The 22,102-nt window shown below is 37.7% G+C and overlaps 1 protein-coding gene across 8 annotated transcripts in view; it reads left to right on the top strand.

The window, feature by feature from the left end:
* The first annotated feature begins 18,599 nt into the window (after positions 1–18,599).
* The window catches only part of NELL2 (neural EGFL like 2), a 361,455-nt gene continuing 357,952 nt past the window's right edge, over positions 18,600–22,102 (top strand). The window contains exons 1-3 of one of the 8 annotated variants that reach the window (XM_054526601.1): positions 18,600–18,869; positions 19,576–19,661; positions 20,121–20,249. In XM_054526601.1, the coding sequence (XP_054382576.1) occupies positions 18,751–18,869; positions 19,576–19,661; positions 20,121–20,249 (334 nt within the window). In that variant the 5' untranslated portion in view covers positions 18,600–18,750. 8 annotated transcript variants of the gene reach the window in all.

Raw genomic sequence — 22,102 nt, 5'->3', positions numbered from 1 at the left:
CCAGTGCCAGCCGCTGAAAAATCATGCCAAAATGTAAAGACCATCGAGGCTAGGAAGAAACTGCATCAACTAACGAGCAACATAACCAGCTAACATCATAATGACAGGATCAAATTCACACATAACAATATTAACTTTAAATGTAAATGGACTTAATGCTCCAATTAAAAGACACAGACTGGCAAATTGGATAAAGAGTCAAGGCTCATCAGTGTGCTCTATTCAGGAAACCCATCTCACATGCAGAGACACACATAGGCTCAAAATAAAAGGATGGAGGAAGATCTACCAAGCAAATGGAAAACAAAAAAAAGGCAGGGGTTGCAATCCTAGTCTCTCATAAAACAGACTTTAAACCAACAAAGATCAAAAGAGATAAAGAAGGCCATTACATAATGGTAAAGGGATCAATTCATCAAGAAGAGCTAACTATCCTAAATATATATGCACCCAATACAGGAGCACCCAGATTCATAAAGCAAGTCCTGAGCGACCTACAAAGAGACTTCGACTTCCACACATTAATAATGGGAGACTTTAACACCCCACTGTCAACATTAGACAGATCAATGAGACAGAAAGTTAACAAGGATACCCAGGAATTGAACTCAGCTCTGCACCAAGCGGACCTAATAGACATCTACAGAACTCTCCACCCCAAATCAACAGAATATACATTTTTTTCAGCACCACACCACACCTATTCCAAAATTGACCACATAGTTGGAAGTAAAGCTCTCCTCAGCAAATGTAAAAGAACAGAAATTATAACAAACTGTCTCTCAGACCACAGTGCAATCAAACTAGAACTCAGGATTAAGAAACTCACTCAAAACCACTCAACTACATGGAAACTGAACAACCTGCTCCTGAATGACTACTGGGTACATAACGAAATGAAGGCAGATATAAAGATGTTCTTTGAAACCAACGAGAACAAAGACACAACATACCAGAATCTCTGGGACACATTCAAAGCAGTGTGTAGAGGGAAATTTATAGCACTAAATGCCCACAAGAGAAAGCAGGAAAGATCCAAAATTAACACCCTAACATCACAATTAAAAGAACTAGGAAAGCAAGAGCAAACACATTCAAAAGCTAGCAGAAGGCAAGAAATAGCTAAAATCAGAGCGGAACTGAAGGAAATAGAGACACAAAAAACCCTTCAAAAAATTAATGAATCCAGGAGCTGGTTTTTTGAAAGGATCAACAAAATTGATAGACTGCTAGCAAGACTAATAAAGAAGAAAAGAGAGAAGAATCAAAGAGACGCAATAAAAAATGATGAAGGGGATATCACCACCGATCCCACAGAAATACAAACTACCATCAGAGAATACTACAAACACCTCTACGCAAATAAACTAGAAAATCTAGAAGAAATGGATAAATTCCTCGACACATACACTCTCCCAAGACTAAACCAGGAAGAAGTTGAATCTCTGAATAGACCAATAACAGGATCTGAAATTGTGGCAATAATCAATAGCTTACCAACCAAAAAGAGTCCAGGACCAGATGGATTCACAGCCCAATTCTACCAGAGGTACAAGGAGGAACTGGTACCATTCCTTCTGAAACTATTCCAATCAATAGAAAAAGAGGGAATCCTCCCTAACTCATTTTATGAGGCCAGCATCATCCTGATACCAAAGCCGGGCAGAGACACAACCAAAAAAAAGAATTTTAGACCAATATCCTTGATGAACATTGATGCAAAAATCCTCAATAAAATACTAGCAAACCGAATCCAGCAGCACATCAAAAAGCTTATCCACCATGATCAAGTGGGCTTCATCCCTGGGATGCAAGACTGGTTCAATATACGCAAATCAATAAATGTAATCCAGCATATAAACAGAACCAAAGACAAAAACCACATGATTATCTCAATAGATGCAGAAAAGGCCTTTGACAAAATTCAACAACTCTTCATGCTAAAAACTCTCAATCAATTAGGTATTGATGGGACGTATCTCAAAATAGTAAGAGCTATCTATGAGAAACCCACAGCCAATATCATACTGAATGGGCAAAAACTGGAAGCATTCCCTTTGAAAACAGGCACAAGACAGGGATGCCCTCTCTCACCACTCCTATTCAACATAGTGTTGGAAGTTCTGGCCAGGGCAATTAGGCAGGAGAAGGAAATAAAGGGTATTCAATTAGGAAAAGAGGAAGTCAAATTGTCCCTGTTTGCAGATGACATGATTGTATATGTAGAAAACCCCATCGTCTCAGCCCAAAATCTCCTTAAGCTGATAAGCAACTTCAGCAAAGTCTCAGGATACAAAATCAATGTACAAAAATCACAAGCATTCTTATACACCAATAACAGACAAACAGAGAGCCAAATCAGGAGTGAACTCCCATTCACAATTGCTTCAAAGAGAATAAAATACCTAGGAATTCAGCTTACAAGGGATGTGAAGGACCTCTTCAAGGAGAACTACAAACCACTGCTCAAGGAAATAAAAGAGGATACAAACAAATGGAAAAACATTCCATGCTTATGGGTAGGAAGAATCAATATCGTGAAAATGGCCATACTGCCCAAGGTAATTTATAGATTCAATGCCATCCCCATCAAGCTACCAATGACTTTCTTCACAGAATTGGAAAAAACTACTTTAAAGTTCATATGGAACCAAAAAAGAGCCTGCATCGCCAAGTCAATACTAAGCCAAAAGAACAAAGCTGGAGGCATCATGCTACCTGACTTCAAACTATACTACAAGGCTACAGTAACCAAAACAGCATGGTACTGGTACCAAAACAGAGATATAGATCAATGGAACAGAACAGAGCCTTCAGAAATAATGCTGCATATCTACAACTATCTCATCTTTGACAAACCTGAGAAAAACAAGCAATGGGGAAAGGATTCCCTATTTAATAAATGGTGCTGGGAAAACTGGCTAACCATGTGTAGAAAGCTGAAACTGGATCCCTTCCTTACACCTTGTACAAAAATTAATTCAAGATGGATTAAAGACTTAAATGTTAGACGTAAAACCATAAAAACCCTAGAAGAAAACCTAGGCATTACCATTCAGGACATAGGCATGGGCAAGGACTTCATGTCTAAAACACCAAAAGCAATGGCAACAAAAGCCAAAATTGACAAATAGGATCTAATTAAACTAAAGAGCTTCTGCACAGCAAAAGAAACTACCATCAGAGTGAACAGGCAACCTACAAAATGGGAGAAAATTTTCACAACGTACTCATCTGACAAAGGGCTAATATCCAGAATCTACAAAGAACTTAAACAAATTTACAAGAAAAAAACAAACAACCCCATCAAAAAGTGGGTGAAGGACATGAACAGACACTTCTCAAAAGAAGACATTTATGCAGCCAAAAAACACATGAAAAAATGCTCACCATCACTGGCCATCAGAGAAATGCAAATCAAAACCACAATGAGATACCATCTCACACCAGTTAGAATGGCAATCATTAAAAAGTCAGGAAACAACAGGTGCTGGAGAGGATGTGGAGAAATAGGAACACTTTTACACTGTTGGTGGGACTGTAAACTAGTTCAATCATTGTGGAAGTCAGTGTGGCGATTCCTCAGGGATCTAGAACTAGAAATACCATTTGACCCAGCCATCCCATTACTGGGTATATACCCAAAGGACTGTAAATCATGCTGCTATAAAGACACATGCACACGTATGTTTATTACCGCACTATTCACAATAGCAAAGACTTGGAACCAACCCAAATGTCCAACAATGATAGACTGGATTAAGAAAATGTGGCACATATACACCATGGAATACTATGCAGCCATAAAAGATGATGAGTTCATGTCATTTGTAGGGACATGGATGAAATTGGAAATCATCATTCTCAGTAAACTATCGCAAGAACAAAAAACCAAAAACTTCATGTTCTCACTCATAGGTGGGAATTGAACAATGAGAACACATGGACACAGGAAGGGGAACATCACACTCTGGGGACTGTTGTGGGGTGGGGGGAGGGGGGAGGGATAGCATTAGGAGATATACCTAATGCTAAATGACGAGTTAATGGGTGCAGCACACCAGCATGGCACATGTATACATATGTAACTGTCCTGCACATTGTGCAATGTATCCTAAAACTTAAAGTATAATAATAATAAAATTAAAAAAAAAAGAAATTGTTATTTGGATAGCTGGTGGGCCTAGTAAACTCAAAAAGCCGTAGACATAATGGCAGGGCATGGAGAACAAGTATGGTGTCCTCTGAGTGAGGAACACCTCAGAAGGGGGCAGATGACCAAACAGTAGGGGTTAATTTAGACACCAGTAGCATATCTCAACCTGGAGGGGCGGCGATAGAGAAGGTGCCTTTTCCACTGCTAGTAGTCATAATGAAATATATGATCCCTGCTGGGTGCGGTGGCTTACGCCTGTAGTCTTAGCACTTGGGGATGGGGAGGCAGGTGGATCACCTGAGGTCAGGAGTTCAATACCAGTCTTGCTAACATGATGAAACCCCGTCTCTACAGAAATACAAAAATTAGCCTGGCATGATGACGGGTGCCTGTATTCCCAGCTACTCAGGAGGCTGAGGTGGGAGAATCGCTTGAACCCGGGAGGTGGAGATTGTGGTGAGCCAAGATAGTGCCATTGCACTCCAGCCTGGGTGACAGAGTGAGACTCTGTATCAAATAAAATAAAATAAAATAATAAAGAAAATAAAGAAAAATAAATCTATGAACCCTTGGGGGCAATGATATAGGGGGAGAAAATTTTGAACTGGATTTAAACTGGAGGTGACCTGAAAAAAACATAGACGTGATTGACTAAGCCTGGAATTCACTAGATTAAGTGTTCTAACAACTTTTAAAGGAGAGAGCTATAGAGAAGGGGTTTACAGAATCAACTCTGGAGTCACCTCCACAAATACCTCTTGAATAAATGAATAAAGCTGGAGAACAAGGCTTAAGAGCTACTCTGAAATTAATTAGTTGCGTGATTTTGAAGAAATTACTTGACTTGTCTGTGTCGTGGTTTGCAAAATGAGAACTTTACTGCTTTTCTATTATATGATCCTAAATGATGGCCAGTCTTCCCGGCAAGTCCTGTACTTAGCGCTGTGAATACTAGGAGTCAGCCTGTATAGGGAAACGATAAGGATGACCTGAAGAGCACCTGTGCCACTCCCACATTTATTTTCCTGCTCACTCAGCAGCTCTTTCTTTATGTTTGCATTCTCAGCTCCAGCCTTTGGCCAAGACTGTCAAGCTGGAGATAGAGGGAGGCTCTGGCAGAGTGATAGAACTGTAGGGGCATTTATTCCTGTCAGAGGACTGAATGATACATGTGAACAGACACTTTGGCTGAACTAATGCTGAATCTGGATCCCTGCCAGCCTTTGTAGATACTAACATAAACTTATCCCTGTTCTCAAGACATGCATTTGGGAAACCTGGCCTAAGCTTTCCATCTAGCAACTACATGTTCATGAAAAAGAAGATTCTAATGGCACTAGCTGAGCACTAGCAATAATTATGTGATGAGTCAGGAAGGATTTTGAATTATTGCATCCTGAGGACTGAACTTAATACATTTTCTTTAAGGTGTGGACTATGTATAGCCTTAGAAAAAGGGAATTATTTTTGATGGTAGCAGAGGCAGAATAAAATAAAAATCTCCGTTTGAAAATGGAATTTTTAATGACTGCTATATTTATTGTTTCTGGATTTAAGTTTACAGGCTGAAGAGAAAAAAATCTGATATAAGTAAAGCTGATTTCTGGATATCACTAAGAATATTCTGGTATTTAGCCTTTCACGTAACAGTCACTTGTCCCCTAATGATAGGCAAAGCCATATCTTTTAATAGAAAACCTTAAACAGGGCCAGAAGCCAGCTCACCGGCTGGGTCCATGTGGTTGCTTCATTCTATTCAGATGAACATTAAGTACCATAGTGTATTGAAAAAGCAGCCAGTGCTCACTCTGCTTGTCTATTGGCAGTTAAAAATAAGGGCTGCATGGTGGGATAAGCTTTTGAACTGATGACTCATGGCTCTTGAAGACTAATGCATATGGTAAGCCAGTAAGTCAGTCCTGTGTCTGGAATGCTGTATATATTTTTCTAACCAGTAAAGGTCACTAGTGCTATTTGGTAAACCTTATTCACATTTTCAGTTCTCTTACAGTGCTGTTTGGTAAACCTTATTTACATTTCCAGCTCTCTTTTCCTTGCCTGTTCCTACAGACTGATTTAAATTACCATTATTTGGCCTCACAAAGAGGGAGTAATAAAAATAGGCCAATCCTGATGTGGCATAGTTTAAGGTCACAACAACAGGAAGAACTAGCATTCATGTACAGCATGGCAATGTAGACTTGACCCCCAGCAGTCCTTGGGTAGATAGGCATTAGTTATTATGCAACTCTGATAACAGGTGCAGGGAATTTGTGTCTGGCTTAGGAAAGCAGGGACAGGGACTCGACCCCAGAGCTCCTAAGTTCCAAGCTCATTTCTTTTTACTACGTTGCTTTTAGAACTGTGTTTGAAGCAACACTTCTCTTATTTATTTATTTATTTTTTCTTTTACGGCAGTTGTATCATGATTCCACATTCACACAACATTCTTTGGTGAATACGAAGAATGTTGACTAAAACCTAATCCCCTCCCATGTTCCAAATTGGTCATCTCTTATACTTCCTATTGTCGACAAGTGAATAAGAATATGATTTGTATGGAAAGCCACCTTTGCTATAAAATTTTATCTCGCTTACTATTCCTTTTTATATCATACCTAATCATTCCCAGTTTGATATATTACTTCTTAATTTTAATATTTTTTTCTTTATTTTTAGGTTTTCCAGTTTGTTGATGTACAGTTATTCATCATAGTCTCTAATTATTCTTTGCATTTCTGTTGTCTAATTTGTTATGTCCCCTTTTTCATTTCTGATTTTATTTATTTGGGTCTTCTCTCTTTTTTTCTTAGTCCAGGTGAAGGTTTGTCAAATAGTTTATCTTTCAAAAAAAAAAAAAACCAACTGTTCATTCGTCACAGAATTAGATAAAATCCTAAAATTTATTTAGAACCACGAAAGACCTCAAATAGCTAAAGTAATCCTTAGCCAAAAGAACAAAACCAAAGGCATCACAATACCTGACTTTAAAATTTGCTACAAAGCTGTAGTAACCAAATCAGCATGATACTGGCATAAAAACAGTTACATAGACCAATGGAACAAAGTAGAGGACTCAGATATCGATTCACACATTTTGAGCCAATTCATCTTCAACAAAGGTGCCAAGAACATACAATGGGGAAAAGACAGTCTTCAATGAGTGGTTCTGGGAAAATTGGGTAACTATATGCAGAAGATTGAAACTAGTCTGCCATCTCTCACCATACACAAAAATCAAATCATATCAAAATGGATTAAAGGCTTAACTCTAAGACTGAAACTATGAAACTACTAGAAGAAAACATTAGGCCAATCCTCCAGGATATTGGTCTCAGCAAAGAGTTTTTGTGTAAGACCTCAAAAGCACAGAGAACCAAAGCAAAATTAGACAAATGGGATTGCATCAAGCTAAAAATCTTCTGCACAGCAAAGGAAACAATCAACAAAATGAAAGAGACAACCCACAAAGTGGGAGAAAATATTTGCAAAGTACCCACCTGATAAGGGACTAATAACCAGAATATAAGGAGCTCAAACAACTCAATAGCAAAACAACAACAACAACAACAACAACAACACACACACACACACAATAATCCCCCCAATCCCCAAATAATTTGATTAAAAAATGGGCAAAAATCTGAACAGACATTTCTCAAAAGAAGATACACAAGTGACCAATAGGTATATGAAAAAAATGCTCAACATCACTAATCACCAGATAAATGCAAAATTCTGATGAGATTGGTGTCTCCCCCCAGTTAAAAGGCTTTTATAAAAAAGACAGGCAATAATGGATGCTGGTGAAGACGTGGAGAAAGGGGAACCCTTGTATACTCTTGGTGGAAATGTAAATTACTACGGCCACTTTTGAGAAAAGTATGGAGGTTTCTCAAAAAACCAGAAATAAGGGCCAGATGCGGTAGCTCACACCTGTAATCCCAGCACTTTGGAAGGCCAAGGCAGGAAGTTCGCTTAAGCCCAGGAGCTCGAGACCAGCCTGGGGAATATAGTGAAAACTCATTGCTAAAACAAACAAGTAAACAAACAAACAAAAACTAAAAAAGAGCTGCCACATGATACAGCAATTCCACTACTGGTTATTTATCCAAGAGAAAGGAAATCAATATATCAAAAAGGCATATGCACTCCCATGCTCATTCAGCACTATTCACAGTAGCCAAACTATGAATCAAACTAAGTGTCTATCACTGGATGAATGGATAAAGAAAAGGTAGTATATGTACACATGCAATAATATTCAGTAAATAGGAGGTAATTATGTGAAGTAGAATCAGCCAAACACAAAAAGATGAATATCGCATGTTGTCACTCATATATGGGAGCTAAAAAAAATAGATCTCATAAAGACAGAGATTATATTGTTGCTTATCAGAGGCTGGGAAGTTTAGCGGGGAGGGGAGGATGAAGAGAAGTTGATTAATGGTACAAATATATGATTGGACACAAGAAATAAGACTTAGTGTTAACATAGATCAGTAGGGTGACTATAGTTTACAATAATCTATTGCACATTTCAAAATAGCTAGAAGAGAATAATTTGGATGGTTCTAACATAAAGAAAATGCAAATATTTAAGATGATGGATGTCCCAATACACTTATTTGATCTCTACAAATTATATGAGTGTATTAAATTATCTCATGTACCTCAAAACTATGTACATCTATTATGCATTAATTTTAAAAAAGTGCAAAAAATAAATATTTTGCCTATATTTTTTAATTGAATTTTTTGGTCCTACTGAATTATAAGAGTTATTTATATAACCTGAATACAAGTCCTTTAATATTTTGTCCTATTTTATTGCTTGACTTTTAATTTTCTTGATGGTATCTTTCAAAATCTAGAAGTTTTTAATTTTGATGAAGCATAATTTCTCAATTTTTTCTTTTGATTTATGTGCATTTTGTGTCCTGCTTAAGAAATCTTTGCCTAACCCAAGTCACAACGATTTTATTCTAAAAGTTTTATAGTTTTAGCTTTTACACATAAGCTTATAATCCACTTTAGGTTAATTATTGTATATGATGCAAGATAAGATGAGGATTCTCTCCCTTTTTTCCTTCCTTCCTTCCTTCCTTCCATCCTTCCTTCTGTCCCATCTCCTCCCTCCCTTCCTCCCTTCCTTCCTTCCTTCCTTCCTTCCTTCCTTCCTTCCTTCCTTCCTTCCTTCCTTCCTTCCTTCCTTCCCATATGGATGTTCCATTGTTCTGGCATCATTGTTCAAAAGATTATCTTTTATCCATTGAAAAATCTTGATATCTTTGTAAAAAATCAATTAAGCATTTTATATATATATATATGTTATTCCTATGCTCTTTACTTTATTCCATTAATTTTTATGTCTAGCCTTATGCTAAAACTATACTGTCTTGATTTCTATAGCTTTATAGTGTAGTATTGAAGTCAGATACTGTGAATCCTTTGATTTTACACTTTTTCAAAAAAATTTTTGGCTTTTCTGTTTTCTTTGATTTTTCCATATAAATTTAAAAATCAGCTTATTAATTGCTACAAAATAGCCTGCTGGGATTTTTATTGAGATTTTCTTGAATCTTTATATCAATATGAAGATAATTGATATCTTAACAATAAGAACTATATATATCTGTGAGCATGTAGATCTTTTTATCCACTTAGGCATTTTTTAATTTCACTCAGCAAAGTTCTATAGTATTTTGTGTAAAATCTTGCCTATATTTTGTTATTTTTCTCCATAAGTATTTCATGTTTTTTAATGCTGTTATAAATCATATATTTTTTTAAATTGTATTTTTAATTATTTCTTGCTAGGATATACAGATAGAATTGATTTCTGTATATTGACTTTGTATTCTGCAACCTTGCCAACCCACTTACTAGTTGTAATAGCTTTCTCACATATGCTTTGGGATTTTTTAAAGGTAGATGACCGTATCATTTAGGGAAAACATTTATTTCTTCCTTCTCAATGTGAAGAACTTTTATTTCTTTTTAATTTTAATTTTTAATTTTTTTTTCTGAAACAGAATCTTGCTTTATCTCCTAGGCTGGAGTGCAGTGGCATGATCTTGGCTTATTGCAACTTCTGTCTTTTGGGTTCAAGCAATTCTTCTGCCTCAGCCTCCCAAGTAGCTGAGATTACAGGTGCTCACTACCATGCCTGGCTTGTATTTATGTTTTTAGTAGAGACAGGGTTTCACCATGTTGGTCAGGCTGGTCTTGAACTCCTGACCTCAGGTGATCTGCCCACCTCAGCCTCCCAAAGTGCTGGGATTACAGGTGGGAGCCACCACACCCAGCTGTTTTATTTCTTTTTATTGCCTCATTGGATAGACTGAATATAATCTCCAATACAATGTTGCCTCATTAGATGTATATTTTTAAGTGCTCTTTATTAGATTGAAGAAGTTCCCTTTTATTTTGCTTTGCAGTGAATTATTTATTTTAATGTGACTAGGTGTTGAATTTTGTCAAATCATTTCTTTCATCAGTTGATATAATCATGTTTTTCCTTCTTTAGATTGTAAATGTGCTCAATTATCTTGATTGATTTTAAAATATTTTATCAACTTTACATTTCTGGAATGAACCCCACCTTGTTGCAGTTTATTATCCTTTCTATATATTGCCAGATATAACTTAATAATATTTTGTTTAGGATTTCGTATGTTCCAAAGGAAAATTTAGAGTCTATGTTCTAGTTTTATTTTCTGTTATGTAACTGTCTTTGTCTGGTTTTGGCTAGTGTCATAAGAAGAGTTGGGAAGTGTTTCCCTTTCCTTTATTTTCTGGAATATTTGTGTAAAATTGCTATTAATTATCCTTTAAATGTGGTGGAATTTAGTGTTGAAACTAGATAAGACTAGATATTTTTATTGATTATGAAAGAGGAATGTAGATGTTTCCAAATAGAATTGTGGATTTGTCTACTTCTTCTTTCAGTTCTGTTACTCTTTCTCCAGCTAAATGCTTCATACATTTTGATGCTTTGCTGTTAGGTGCATATATACTTAAGATTGTTGTGTCCTAATTGTGAACCCTTTTGTTATTCTGTAATGTACCTCTTTCTTCCTGATAATTTTTTGTACTCTAAAGTTTGCTTTTTCTGACATTCACATATGACATTCAACTTTCTTTTGATTCATGTTTACCTAGTATATATATTTTTATATATTTTTAATCCTTTACCTTTAACTTACCTCATTATATTTGAAGTAGATTTCTTTTTAATAACACATAGTGGGATTATATTTTTCAAATTCCTTCTGATGAGGTCAGTCTTAATTGTTATGATTAGACCACTTGCATTTAAGGCAATTATTGACTTGTTTGGATTTTGGCCTACCATTTTATTGTTTCTCTTTGTTCTTTCTATTTTCCATTCCTATCTTAACTATTTCCTGCTTTCTTTCAAGTTATTTAAATATTTTTTAGAATTCCATTTTACCTATTGTATCTCTTAACTATATCTTTATTATATTATAGGATTTTAGGTTGGTGCCCTAGAGAATTATAATATACATACTTCACTTTTTATCATCTACTTAGAGTTCATATGTTATTACTTCAATTGGAATGTGGAAACATTACCATTATATCGGTCCCTTTATTCTCATATCTTTATGTTGTGTTTGTCTTATGTATTAAATCTACATATATTAAAACTCCATTAGATAATTTTAAAACATTTTCTTTCAATCATTGTGGTAGCCAGGAGAATGGAGTCCCAAAGATATCTACAACCTAATCCCTAGAAGCTGTGAATGTGTTACTTTACATAGCAAAGAGACTTGAACATGTGATTAAGGCAAAGGGTCTTCAGATGGGGAGACTATATTGGATTATCCAGGGGGTCCTAATCTAAAAATATAAATCCTTAAAAGCAAAGGCCCTTTCTAAACTGTGGTCAGAGAACCAGAGAAAGTGTAGTGTGAGAAAGACTTCGCTTGCTGTTGCTGGATTGAAGATTGAAGGAGGGGGCAATGAGCCAAGGAATGCAGACACCCTGTAGAAGTTAAAAAAGGTATAGAAATAGATTCTTCCCTAGAGTCTTCAGAGTGAAGCTTAGTCATGCCAATTCTTTGATTCTAGCTTGGTGAGTCTGGTGTCAGGCTTATGACCTTTAGATTTATAAAATCATAAATTTGTGGGCCAGGTTCAGTGGCTCACACTCATAATCCTAGCATTCTGGGAGACCAAGGCAGGTTGATCACTTGAGATAAGGAGTTCAAGATCAGCCTGGCCAACATTATAACACCCTGGCTCTACTAAAAATACAAAAAAAAAAAAAAATTGTCTGGGCATGTTGTTGCGTGCCTGTAGTCTCAGCTACTTGGGAGGCTGAGGCAGGAGAATTGCTTGAGCCCAGGAGGCAGAGATTGCAGTGAGTTGAGATTGCACCACTATGCTACAGTCTGGGTGACAGAAGGAGACTCTGTCTCAAAAAAAAAAAAAAGTATATAGCCAGGCATGGTGGCTCATGCCTGTAATCCCAGCCCTTTGGGAGGCTGAGGTGGGTGGATCACCTGGGGTCAGGAGTTTGAGACCAGCCTGGCTAACATGCTGAAACCATGTCTCTACTAAAAATACAAAACTTAGCCAGGGCTGGTGGTGCCTGCCTGTAATTCCAGCTACTCGGGAGGCTGAGGCAGGAGAATTGCTTGAACTCGGGAGGCGGATGTTGCAGTGAGCCGAGACGGTGCCACTGCATTCCAGCCTGGGTGACAGAGCGAGACTCCATCTCAAAAAAAAAAAGATATATATGTATGGGTGCGTGTGTGTGCGTGTGTGTGTATATATATGTGTGTATGTATATATATACATATGTATATATATGTGTGTATGTATATATATACATATGTATATATATGTGTGTATGTATATATATACATATGTATATATATGTGTGTATGTATATATATACATATGTATATATGTTGAAAATACATATATATACACATATGTATGTATATTTTCAACATATATACATATGTGTATATATATACACACATATATATGAATCGGTATTGTTTTAATCCACCAAAGTTGTGGTAATTTGTTACTGCAGCAATGGAAAAATAATATAACCATCAAACATATTTTACAGTACTCAGGAATAGTATATTTTTTAATCTGGATATTTGCCACTTCTACTCTTCATTCCTGATATGCTGTTATCTTTATGGTATTATTTCTCTTCTGCCTGAAGAACTTTCTTTAGCAATAATTTTATAGTAGGTCTATTGGCAATCAGTTTTTAAAGATTTTCTTTATCTGCGAATGTTTTTCTTTCATATTTATTCCTGAAGGGTACTTTCAACAGATAGAGAATTCTGGGATGACAAAATTCTTTGGACACTTAGAAAAAAAAATTCCACTTTTTTGTGGCCTCCATGGTTTGCATTCATTCAAACTGTTGTTTCCCTATATGTAATGCCATTTTTTCTTGTTGCTTTTAGGATTTTTTCTTCTCTATTGATAGTTTCATTTTTCTATTGTTTTCAGCACTCTGGTTATGGATTCCTATAAGTGTACCCTGTTGAAGTTTGCTGAGCTCCTTGAATCTGTAAGTTTATGTCTTTTGCCAAATTTGAGACATCTTAGACCATTCTTTCTTGATTAACAACAACAACAAAATGTCTGCACTCTTTCTTCTCCCCTTTTGGAATTCTGATGACATTTTCTTTTTGTTTTGTCCCACAGGTTCCTGTGACTATGTTCATTTTTTAAAAAAAGTCTTCTCCCTTTTGTTCAGATTGGGTAATTTTAATTGATATATCTTCAAGCTCACTGATTCTTTCCTTTGTCATTTTCATTCAGCTACTGGGCCCATTCTAATGATTTTTGTTTGTTTGTTTGTTTGTTTTTAATTTCAGTTATTCTGTTTTCCAGCTCTAAAATTTCCACTTGGTTCTTCTCTATATCTTCTATGTATTTGCTGCCATTTTCTGTCTTTCATTGGTTTCAAGAGTATTTGTGTTTATTTGTTAGAGCATTTTTATAATAGTTTCTTTAATCTTTTCCAGATAATTCCAACATCTGTGTCATCTTGGCATTGGTATCTGTTGATTATATTTTTCTTATTTAAGTTGAAGTTTTCCTAGTTCTCCATATGCCAATTAATTTTTTATTATAATCTAAATATTTTAATATTATGTTATAAAACTCTGAATTTTGTTAAGTACTGTGGTGAATGTTGGATTTTTAAAAATTTAAGCAGGCGATTGACCCTTTAGAATTTAGACAGAAGATTTTGACTTGTCTTCCTTTTGTGTGGTTTTAAGGCTTTGTAGTATGCAACTGTGCAACACAGAGGCCAGCCTGTGACCTGGGTAGTGGTCTATTTCTTATACCACTACCTGGCTGGTAATCACTGCCTGGCTGGTCTGAGTTTAGTGGTGCTTACAACTAATTGGTCACAACCAATTACAGATTTATTTGTTCATTTTCCACTCCTACTGCTTCAGTTGACTAGCCAAAAACAACAACAACAACAACAACAACAACAACAAAACAAAGAACTCACTGCCAGTATGGTAGTACTTCAAACTCTGGTTTTCTTTCCCAGTTTGCTTGATACCATGTAATTTTCAGAGTCCTCAAATACTTTATACATTCTGTTGAAGTTTGATGGCATTCAGTGGGAGAAATGGTAAAGTGTACTTAATCCATTTTACCCAGAGTTAGAGCCTCATGATATTCTTTAATTTTTGAAAACTTTTAAATTTTATTTGTTTAAATGTTATCTATAATACTGTATACTTCTATTCTTTCTAGTCTGTTATTCCACATCTCTAACTAGTTGTGTGTTGGTTATTTTAACTGTAACATTCATGTTTTGTTTATGTTTTCCATTCTTTTTATCAGTCTTGGCACATTCTCAGTAATAGTCTCACATCTGACTTTTTGTTTTCAATCTTTTTGGTCACTAATTTTTAGCACTGTTTTATTGCTGCTTATTAGAGCTAATGGTTTTTAATATTGTTTTTAAACATACTTTTATTTCTAGAAGTTCTATTTGGTTTCTTTTGAGATATGCCTACTCTTTTCTCATACAATTCTGTCATTTCATTTCTTTTATATCCCTTTAAAAATATCTCCAATCACTTAAACATTCTTATTTTATGCTTTTCTGTCACTTTATTTTTTGATATCCTGAGTTCATGAGATACTAATTCTCTGTTTGTCTCTCTCTCTCTGTCTCTCTCTCTCTCTCTGTGTGTGTGTGTATTTTTCATGGTCTTTTATTTCAGTGTAATGTAATAACAATGACAATTATTATAATTATTATTGCACAGCAAGAATTTTCCTCTTGTGTACCAGAAGTCATAGAAAGTTACTTAAAAGAAGTCTTATATTTGCTTCTTCAGAAGACCCTGGGAGTTTAATGCTACTTTTTGATTTTAGAATTTCCGTAACAGTGAGGAGTGTGATCTTGGACCTTGTACTTGCAAGTGGCAAAGCTTGAGATTTGACATTTAGTATAGGTGCATTGGTTTTCCACAAGGGCATGTGCAGCTGGCAAGCTTCGGCCAACATGCAAAGTTTTAAAGTTTCAAAAGTTTATTTTTGTAGGAGATAATTCTTCAAAGCTTACTACTCTTATCAGAAGAATCAGTAATATCATCATCTTTTCTGGCTTCCAAAATTTGTTGTTTTCAGTTCTGGTGTGGATGTTAAAATCCCACTTTATTTTCTTGGGGTCCTGATAGAGTCTGAATCCCTGTGTCCCACCCTCTCCCAATTCTTGCACCACCTATTGCTTTCTCTGTCCATCTTCTGCTATGTCTTTTTTTCTAGCACCTGGGGATTTTCTTTTCTTAATTTAAAGCTCATCTGTGAATTTAAAAATTGGACATTTTACTTAGCTTTGATATGTGTATATGGTACGAAGGGATCTAAGGGTCATTAGAGTCAACCATGTTTACTGAACTCATGTAGTCAGTACTTATATTAGTTTTCCGTGGATGCTGTAACAAATTACCACAAATTTAGTGGATTAAAACAACACAAATTTATTATCTTACAGTTTGGTTGTTGAGAAGTCTAAAACAGTCTTGACTTTTTTGGGCAAAAGTCAAGTTATCAGCAGAGTTGTATTTTTTTCTGGAGGCTCTAAGGGATAATCCTTTTCCTTGCCATTTCCAATTTCTAGATGCCTCCCACATTCCTTGTCTCATAGCCCTTCTATATTTTCCCATCTTCATAGTCAGCAACAGGAAGTCGAGTTCTTCTCAAATATTGCATTAATCTGACCTCCTCTTGTGCCTCCTTCTTCCACATTTAAGGGCCCTTGTGATTATATTGGGCATACCCAGATAATCTGAAATAATCTTCCTATTTTAAGGTTACCTGATTAACAATCTTAATTCCATCTGCAACCTTAAATCCCCTTTGCCATGTGAGGTAACATACACAGGTTCCAGAGATTAGGACCTGGAAAAGACTGTTTCTTAAGGGGAAGGGGATTGGAATATTATTATGCCTACATAACAATGATTGCAAGCAAAATTTTAACATTGTCTAAAAGGAGTTTGAGTGTATGTGGATATAATATATAAGACAACTACAACCTAAAGAGTTGAGGATAAAGGGATTGATGTGGTAGTAAAGCTTCTGTATTCCAACTGAAGTGGTAATGTATGGACTCTAGGTAGAAGGTGAAAAGTTAAGTATGTATATTGTATTCCCTAGAATACCAATTTTAAAAGCTTCACAAAGAGATATAGTCAAAAAACACATAGATAAAATGGAATACTGAAAATACTGGCATTCAGTGGATAGAGACCAAGAATTCAACTAACATCCTACAAGGCACAGGACAGTCCCAACAAAGAATTATCCAACCCCAAAATGTTAGTAGTTATAATGTTGAAAACTCCTGCCCAGGTTGAGAAACTCTGCCCTAGCTAATACAATGACTTACCTTTACTATGGGTTTCCAAACCTTACACCTTAGTTTTAGAGAAACAACTCTTCACCCCTCCCCATACTCATATTTTAATGATTTCCGTAATATTTAATTAGGTCAAATAATTACAGTAGCAGGTTCAACTAGAATTATTTTGGGTACCAAATACCACTGTTCTGGAGGGAGCCTCAGTGTGTATGGTACTGGAGATAAGCCCGTTAACCACCAGCTTTCAGCATATCATGGATGAGAGTCAGAGAAACTGGAGAGTATCCCTACTTTCATGAGTTGGTTGAATACAGGTTGGTTAGGAGGACTTTTATGTGGAAATATATATGTGCATATGTATATATATGTTTTATTCTTTTCTCTAATGATAACATTTTAAATGATACATTATTTAAAATTTATTTCGTGTAACTTTTGTAGATACTTATTACAGTTTAATATTTTAGATGCACAGCTGTAGAAAGGTCTTTAATTCTCTGATGATTAATTTCTTTTCATTGATTAATTAAATTGTATTATTTATTTGGCATAGTTTTTCAAATTTGGGAAGTTGCATATGACAATCCTTTATCACTTGTAAGTATTGAAATATTTTTCAAACTTTACAAAGTTACAAATAGAATTAAATGGGAAATTCGATAAGAGAGAATTAAAAATTAATTTAAAAGAACTCCTGAATTCTGAATCTTTTCTCTTAAAAATTCTAAGCACAGATCTAAAAATACCTCTTTCCCTATAGTATAATATAGTATATGTATTCCACTATATGATAATATCTATATCTATATTTCTATAGATAAAATGTATATTATACTCCTGCCTTGCAGGGGGCTCAGACTACCCAGTAGGCATTTTGGTAACTGTAGCTGTATAGTATCCAGTTGGAGAATTCAGTACCCACATGTTTGCATGGAAGGTTAAGAAACTCAATTGATCTTTGTACAGATTAATACCATAATGGTTTTTTAAACTCTTAACTTTTCCAAAAGGAAAGTGGAATGTCATTCCTCAAAATTTACCTAAAAATTTTAGGGCTATGTTCAAAAAATATTATGTACCATTGATCTTGAACATACATGTGCCTGCTGAAAAATGGATCTCAAATGACACCACTGTTATGGTCCCGGACATATGTGGTGAAGGGCAGGTAGAGCCTGCATGAGTGTGGTCAACAGTGGGATGGCTCTTCCCTCTCGCCTGGGCTCCATCTCCTCCCTCTGCTTATTTATGTATTTATTTATTTCTCTCTCTCTCTCTCTAACCATCTCCTCTATGTAGGTAGATATTTCGGCGTGAACAGACGCCCTGGCTCAGTTCACCTTGCCTTCTGCTGTATGCTGGTCCCAGAGAGCCCGAGTCCCGGTCTCTACGCTGTATTTGGCAGGGGGCGCGCGAGGTCCGGGAGCTGTCCAGCACCTCCTGGCCAAGTTCTCCTCTGCGCTCTCCGCGCCGGGGAAGCTCTCCAGCGCCCCGCCCCGGGCAGGGAACCTCTCCACCAGGACTCCCGGGGCTTTCCAGGCTCGCCATCTGTCCCCACCAGTCTCTACCTACTTTGCCCAGCTCCACCTCGGCAGTGCAGCGTGTTTTGGTGGCCTTCCTCCGCACGTCCTGGAGGGGGAGTGCCCTGCACCCTGGGGCTGCTCCGGAGCTCAGTGCACGAGTGCACATGGGCTTCCCTCCTTTGCTTAAAGGGCAGGCGAGCGCTACTCGCTCCAGCCTTGCCTCCTGCAGCTGGGTGGTCTTTTTTCTCTCCTGTCTTTCAAGACACGCGCCCGAAATCGAGGGGTGAAAGCAAAGACCGCCCATCAACTTAGCACCTTGGATTTAGAGCTTTCAATCCCGAAAGGAGGTTGGCATTGCCTGGGTCATCGAGAGAGGGAGGGAGAAGAGCTGAGGCTGCAACGTCTCCGGGGCTCGCTAGACCGGGTTTGGCATCCAGGAGACCGCGCGGGAGACCGAGGCTGAGCGCCGGCCTCACCCTCGGCGGCCCCTCCCTCCTCCTCACCCCGCCTCCCCCGGCCCGCCCCTCCCTCCCCGGAGGAGCAATCTCTCCGCGCGTCTCCCGGAGCTTTCTCCATTGTCTCTGCCTTTACAACAGGTTCGGGCGGCGGGGAAGACGGGCGGGTGCGGGGCCGCCCCAGGCTGGTCTTTCTTGGGGCCGCCCCCCTTCTACCGGGTGTGCGAGTCTTTGGCTGCTTTTATTCGGCTCGGGAGCTAATTCCCCGGCGTAGCCGCGCCGGGGCGAGTCCGACCCCTCCCTCCGGGCCCCCTCCCGGCCGCGCTGCCGCCTCGACTCTGCGTGTGGGAATGATGTGCACATTGGAGGGTCTAAGTTCTTCACGCGCCTGGGGAGGCCTCCCTTTTCTTTCTTAGGCAACCAAAGCGTATTAATCCTACTAATCAGTAAATCCGAGGCAGCAGCAGGAGAGACAAACGTTATTTTCCCGCTTGATTCCAAGAACCTCTTCGATTTTTATTTTTATTTTTAAAGAGGGAGACGATGGACTGAGCTGATCCGCACCATGGAGTCTCGGGTCTTACTGAGAACATTCTGTTTGATCTTCGGTCTCGGAGCAGGTGAGTGGCCGCAGAGCTGGGGCTGGGGAAAGGGATGGCTCCCGCCTCGGGGCAGCATGGGCTGGCTGGGGAAGCCTCGCTTTTCCCGGACCCAAAGTAGGTCTGGAGTGGGAAGCTTGGAGTAAGGGGGCGGGTTTGGATATGGATTTTTTTTTTCTGTGCTTGCTTTGGAGACCGCGAGGCGGATCACGCCCCTAGTCCAGGGTCGGAGGGCTGAGGGGGAACTTTGCAGAGAGAGGGGTTTAAAGTAGGTCATGGAAACGGGACTGGGTGCTCCGCTATTTAAAGCTTGGCTGCTGATCTCAGGTAAGGCTCTCGGCGGAGGAGGAGGCAGTCGCCTCTCATCTTCAGTTCCCAATATTGTCGCGAAAACGCGGTTCTTTGCTGCCCTAGAGGAAGAGACTTGCATTTTGATGGAGCTTTTCCTTTTTCTCTCTCCCCCCTCATACCCCTCACCAGTTTGGGGGCTTGGTGTGGACCCTTCCCTACAGATTGACGTCTTAACAGAGTTAGAACTTGGGGATTCCACGACCGGAGTGCGTCAGGTCCCGGGGCTGCATAATGGGACGAAAGCCTTTCTCTTTCAAGGTATGCCCGGCGTGCTGCATCCCCACTCTGATTTCAGTTCCGATAACCCCGGCAGGAGTTGTTCTCGCCGCTTGTCCTAACTTTGTATTGCCTCATGGATGACAGTACTTTAGCTGAGGTGTAGAGGGGCCAGTGTGAGACACATATCCCTATCTCTTTTAAGTGGTTTTTTCTCCCCTGCCTCACCCTTCTCCTTCGTACTTGGTACTCTTGCCAGTTCTAATGGATAGTCCCTTAATTACTGAGCAGAAACTCCTATGGCAGATGGTTGATTTTAGAATCTGGGGAACAATGAATTATAACACAAACGCCTCGTTTGGGTGAAATTGATTTAGATAGGAAAAAGGATAGCTTAATCTTAGTTAAGACACTGATCTCTGAAAGTTTCAGGTACAATGGTGCCCTGCTTGGAGGAATTGTTTTATGGGGGTAGCTTTCTGGAAAAATTCATGCCTCTGAATATTTTTACTTACTGTATATCACAGTCGCACTATATTTGAGGCAAGATTTATCTTTGAAAGACCCTCTTTCTTCCTTCTTCCACCAATAACAAGAGAAAGGGAATAATGGTCTCAAAAGTATTTTGGAAAGATTTCAAGTAAATGTTAATCTAGAAGTGTATCTCATATTATCATTAATTGTGTACTTAGGATTTTACAACTTTTTTTTTTGAAGTCAATGGATATTGGCTGGGCACAAATGTCTACATCTCAAATTATATTTAAATGTGTTGTGCAGTCAGACGCAAATTCTAATGCAGCAAACCTTCAACTTTGATTAGAGCTTTTGAGGATTGCTTGTTTGTGGAAAGTTGCCGTAATAAGAGCTTCTAAAAGGTGGCTAAACGTGTACGGACAGACTAGATTCACGTATAGTGAAGAATACATGAAGGCAAAAGAGAATGGAGTTTGGTTTAACATACCTGATGGACTAAAGCTTCTTGCCCTGCCTCACCCAGATTTTTTTTTTTGTGGTTGTTGTTATTTTGGTGCCATGGCTTTGAAAGTGCAATTCATAATTACTAAAGAGTTGGATATGCAAAAGGAAACCACTTCGGAAAATATGCTACCAATAAATAGAAATAAAATAAAACTTGAGTGTTTCTGTAGTGGTGTTGTTGCCTGATATAGCCAGTATGTGTCACCATGGACACTAAAACCAAAGCTTAGAGTTGGGAAAGGAGGAAATTCACATGGGTTACATTTACTTAAAACAAGTTTGCTCTTATAAAAAATTAAAATGCAATTTTCTGGCTTAAAAATTATTGTTTAAATTTTCTGTTTAAATTAATTTTTTATTGTAACAAATATTTATGGTAATGTTTTATTCACTTAAAGTTCTTTTATGCAGGGTGGGGCTTGGATATTGAATCCTTTAAAAACAATGACCAAATCTAATGAAGAAGATAAGGCTACATTGTCAGCAGAATTGCACACAGTTGAATAGAAGTGTCAGTAGGGTTAACCTTCTGGTTTTTTTTTTTTTGTTGTTGTTGTTGTTTTGTATTGTGTTGTTTTTATCTCTGATTTTTAATCCCTATGAACTGGAAACAAAGTTATTTCAGGACTGCCAATTCCAGTAACTGGAAAGCTTTATAGAATCTAAAGCTCCTAATAAACAAATGGTATTGTAGTGCTCTTAAAATTTACAAAGCTCCTTTAAATTTTATTAGTATTCTACCTAGTTTCCTCTGAAGAGTGTCTGATCTGTCACAAATAGAAACCTTCAGGACTGTGCATTTTATATTCTGATGCTAGAAAATTAAACAATTTTCAGGAAATAGTCTTAGGAATCAATAACTTTTCCTAGTTAATTAAAAATGTTTAGTTATTCATTTTTATTTAAATTGTCAA

The sequence above is a fragment of the Pongo abelii genome, chromosome 10, assembly GCF_028885655.2.
Source record: "Pongo abelii isolate AG06213 chromosome 10, NHGRI_mPonAbe1-v2.0_pri, whole genome shotgun sequence".
Classification (NCBI taxonomy): Eukaryota; Metazoa; Chordata; class Mammalia; order Primates; family Hominidae; genus Pongo; species Pongo abelii.
This window is presented reverse-complemented; position numbering and strand designations above follow the sequence as displayed.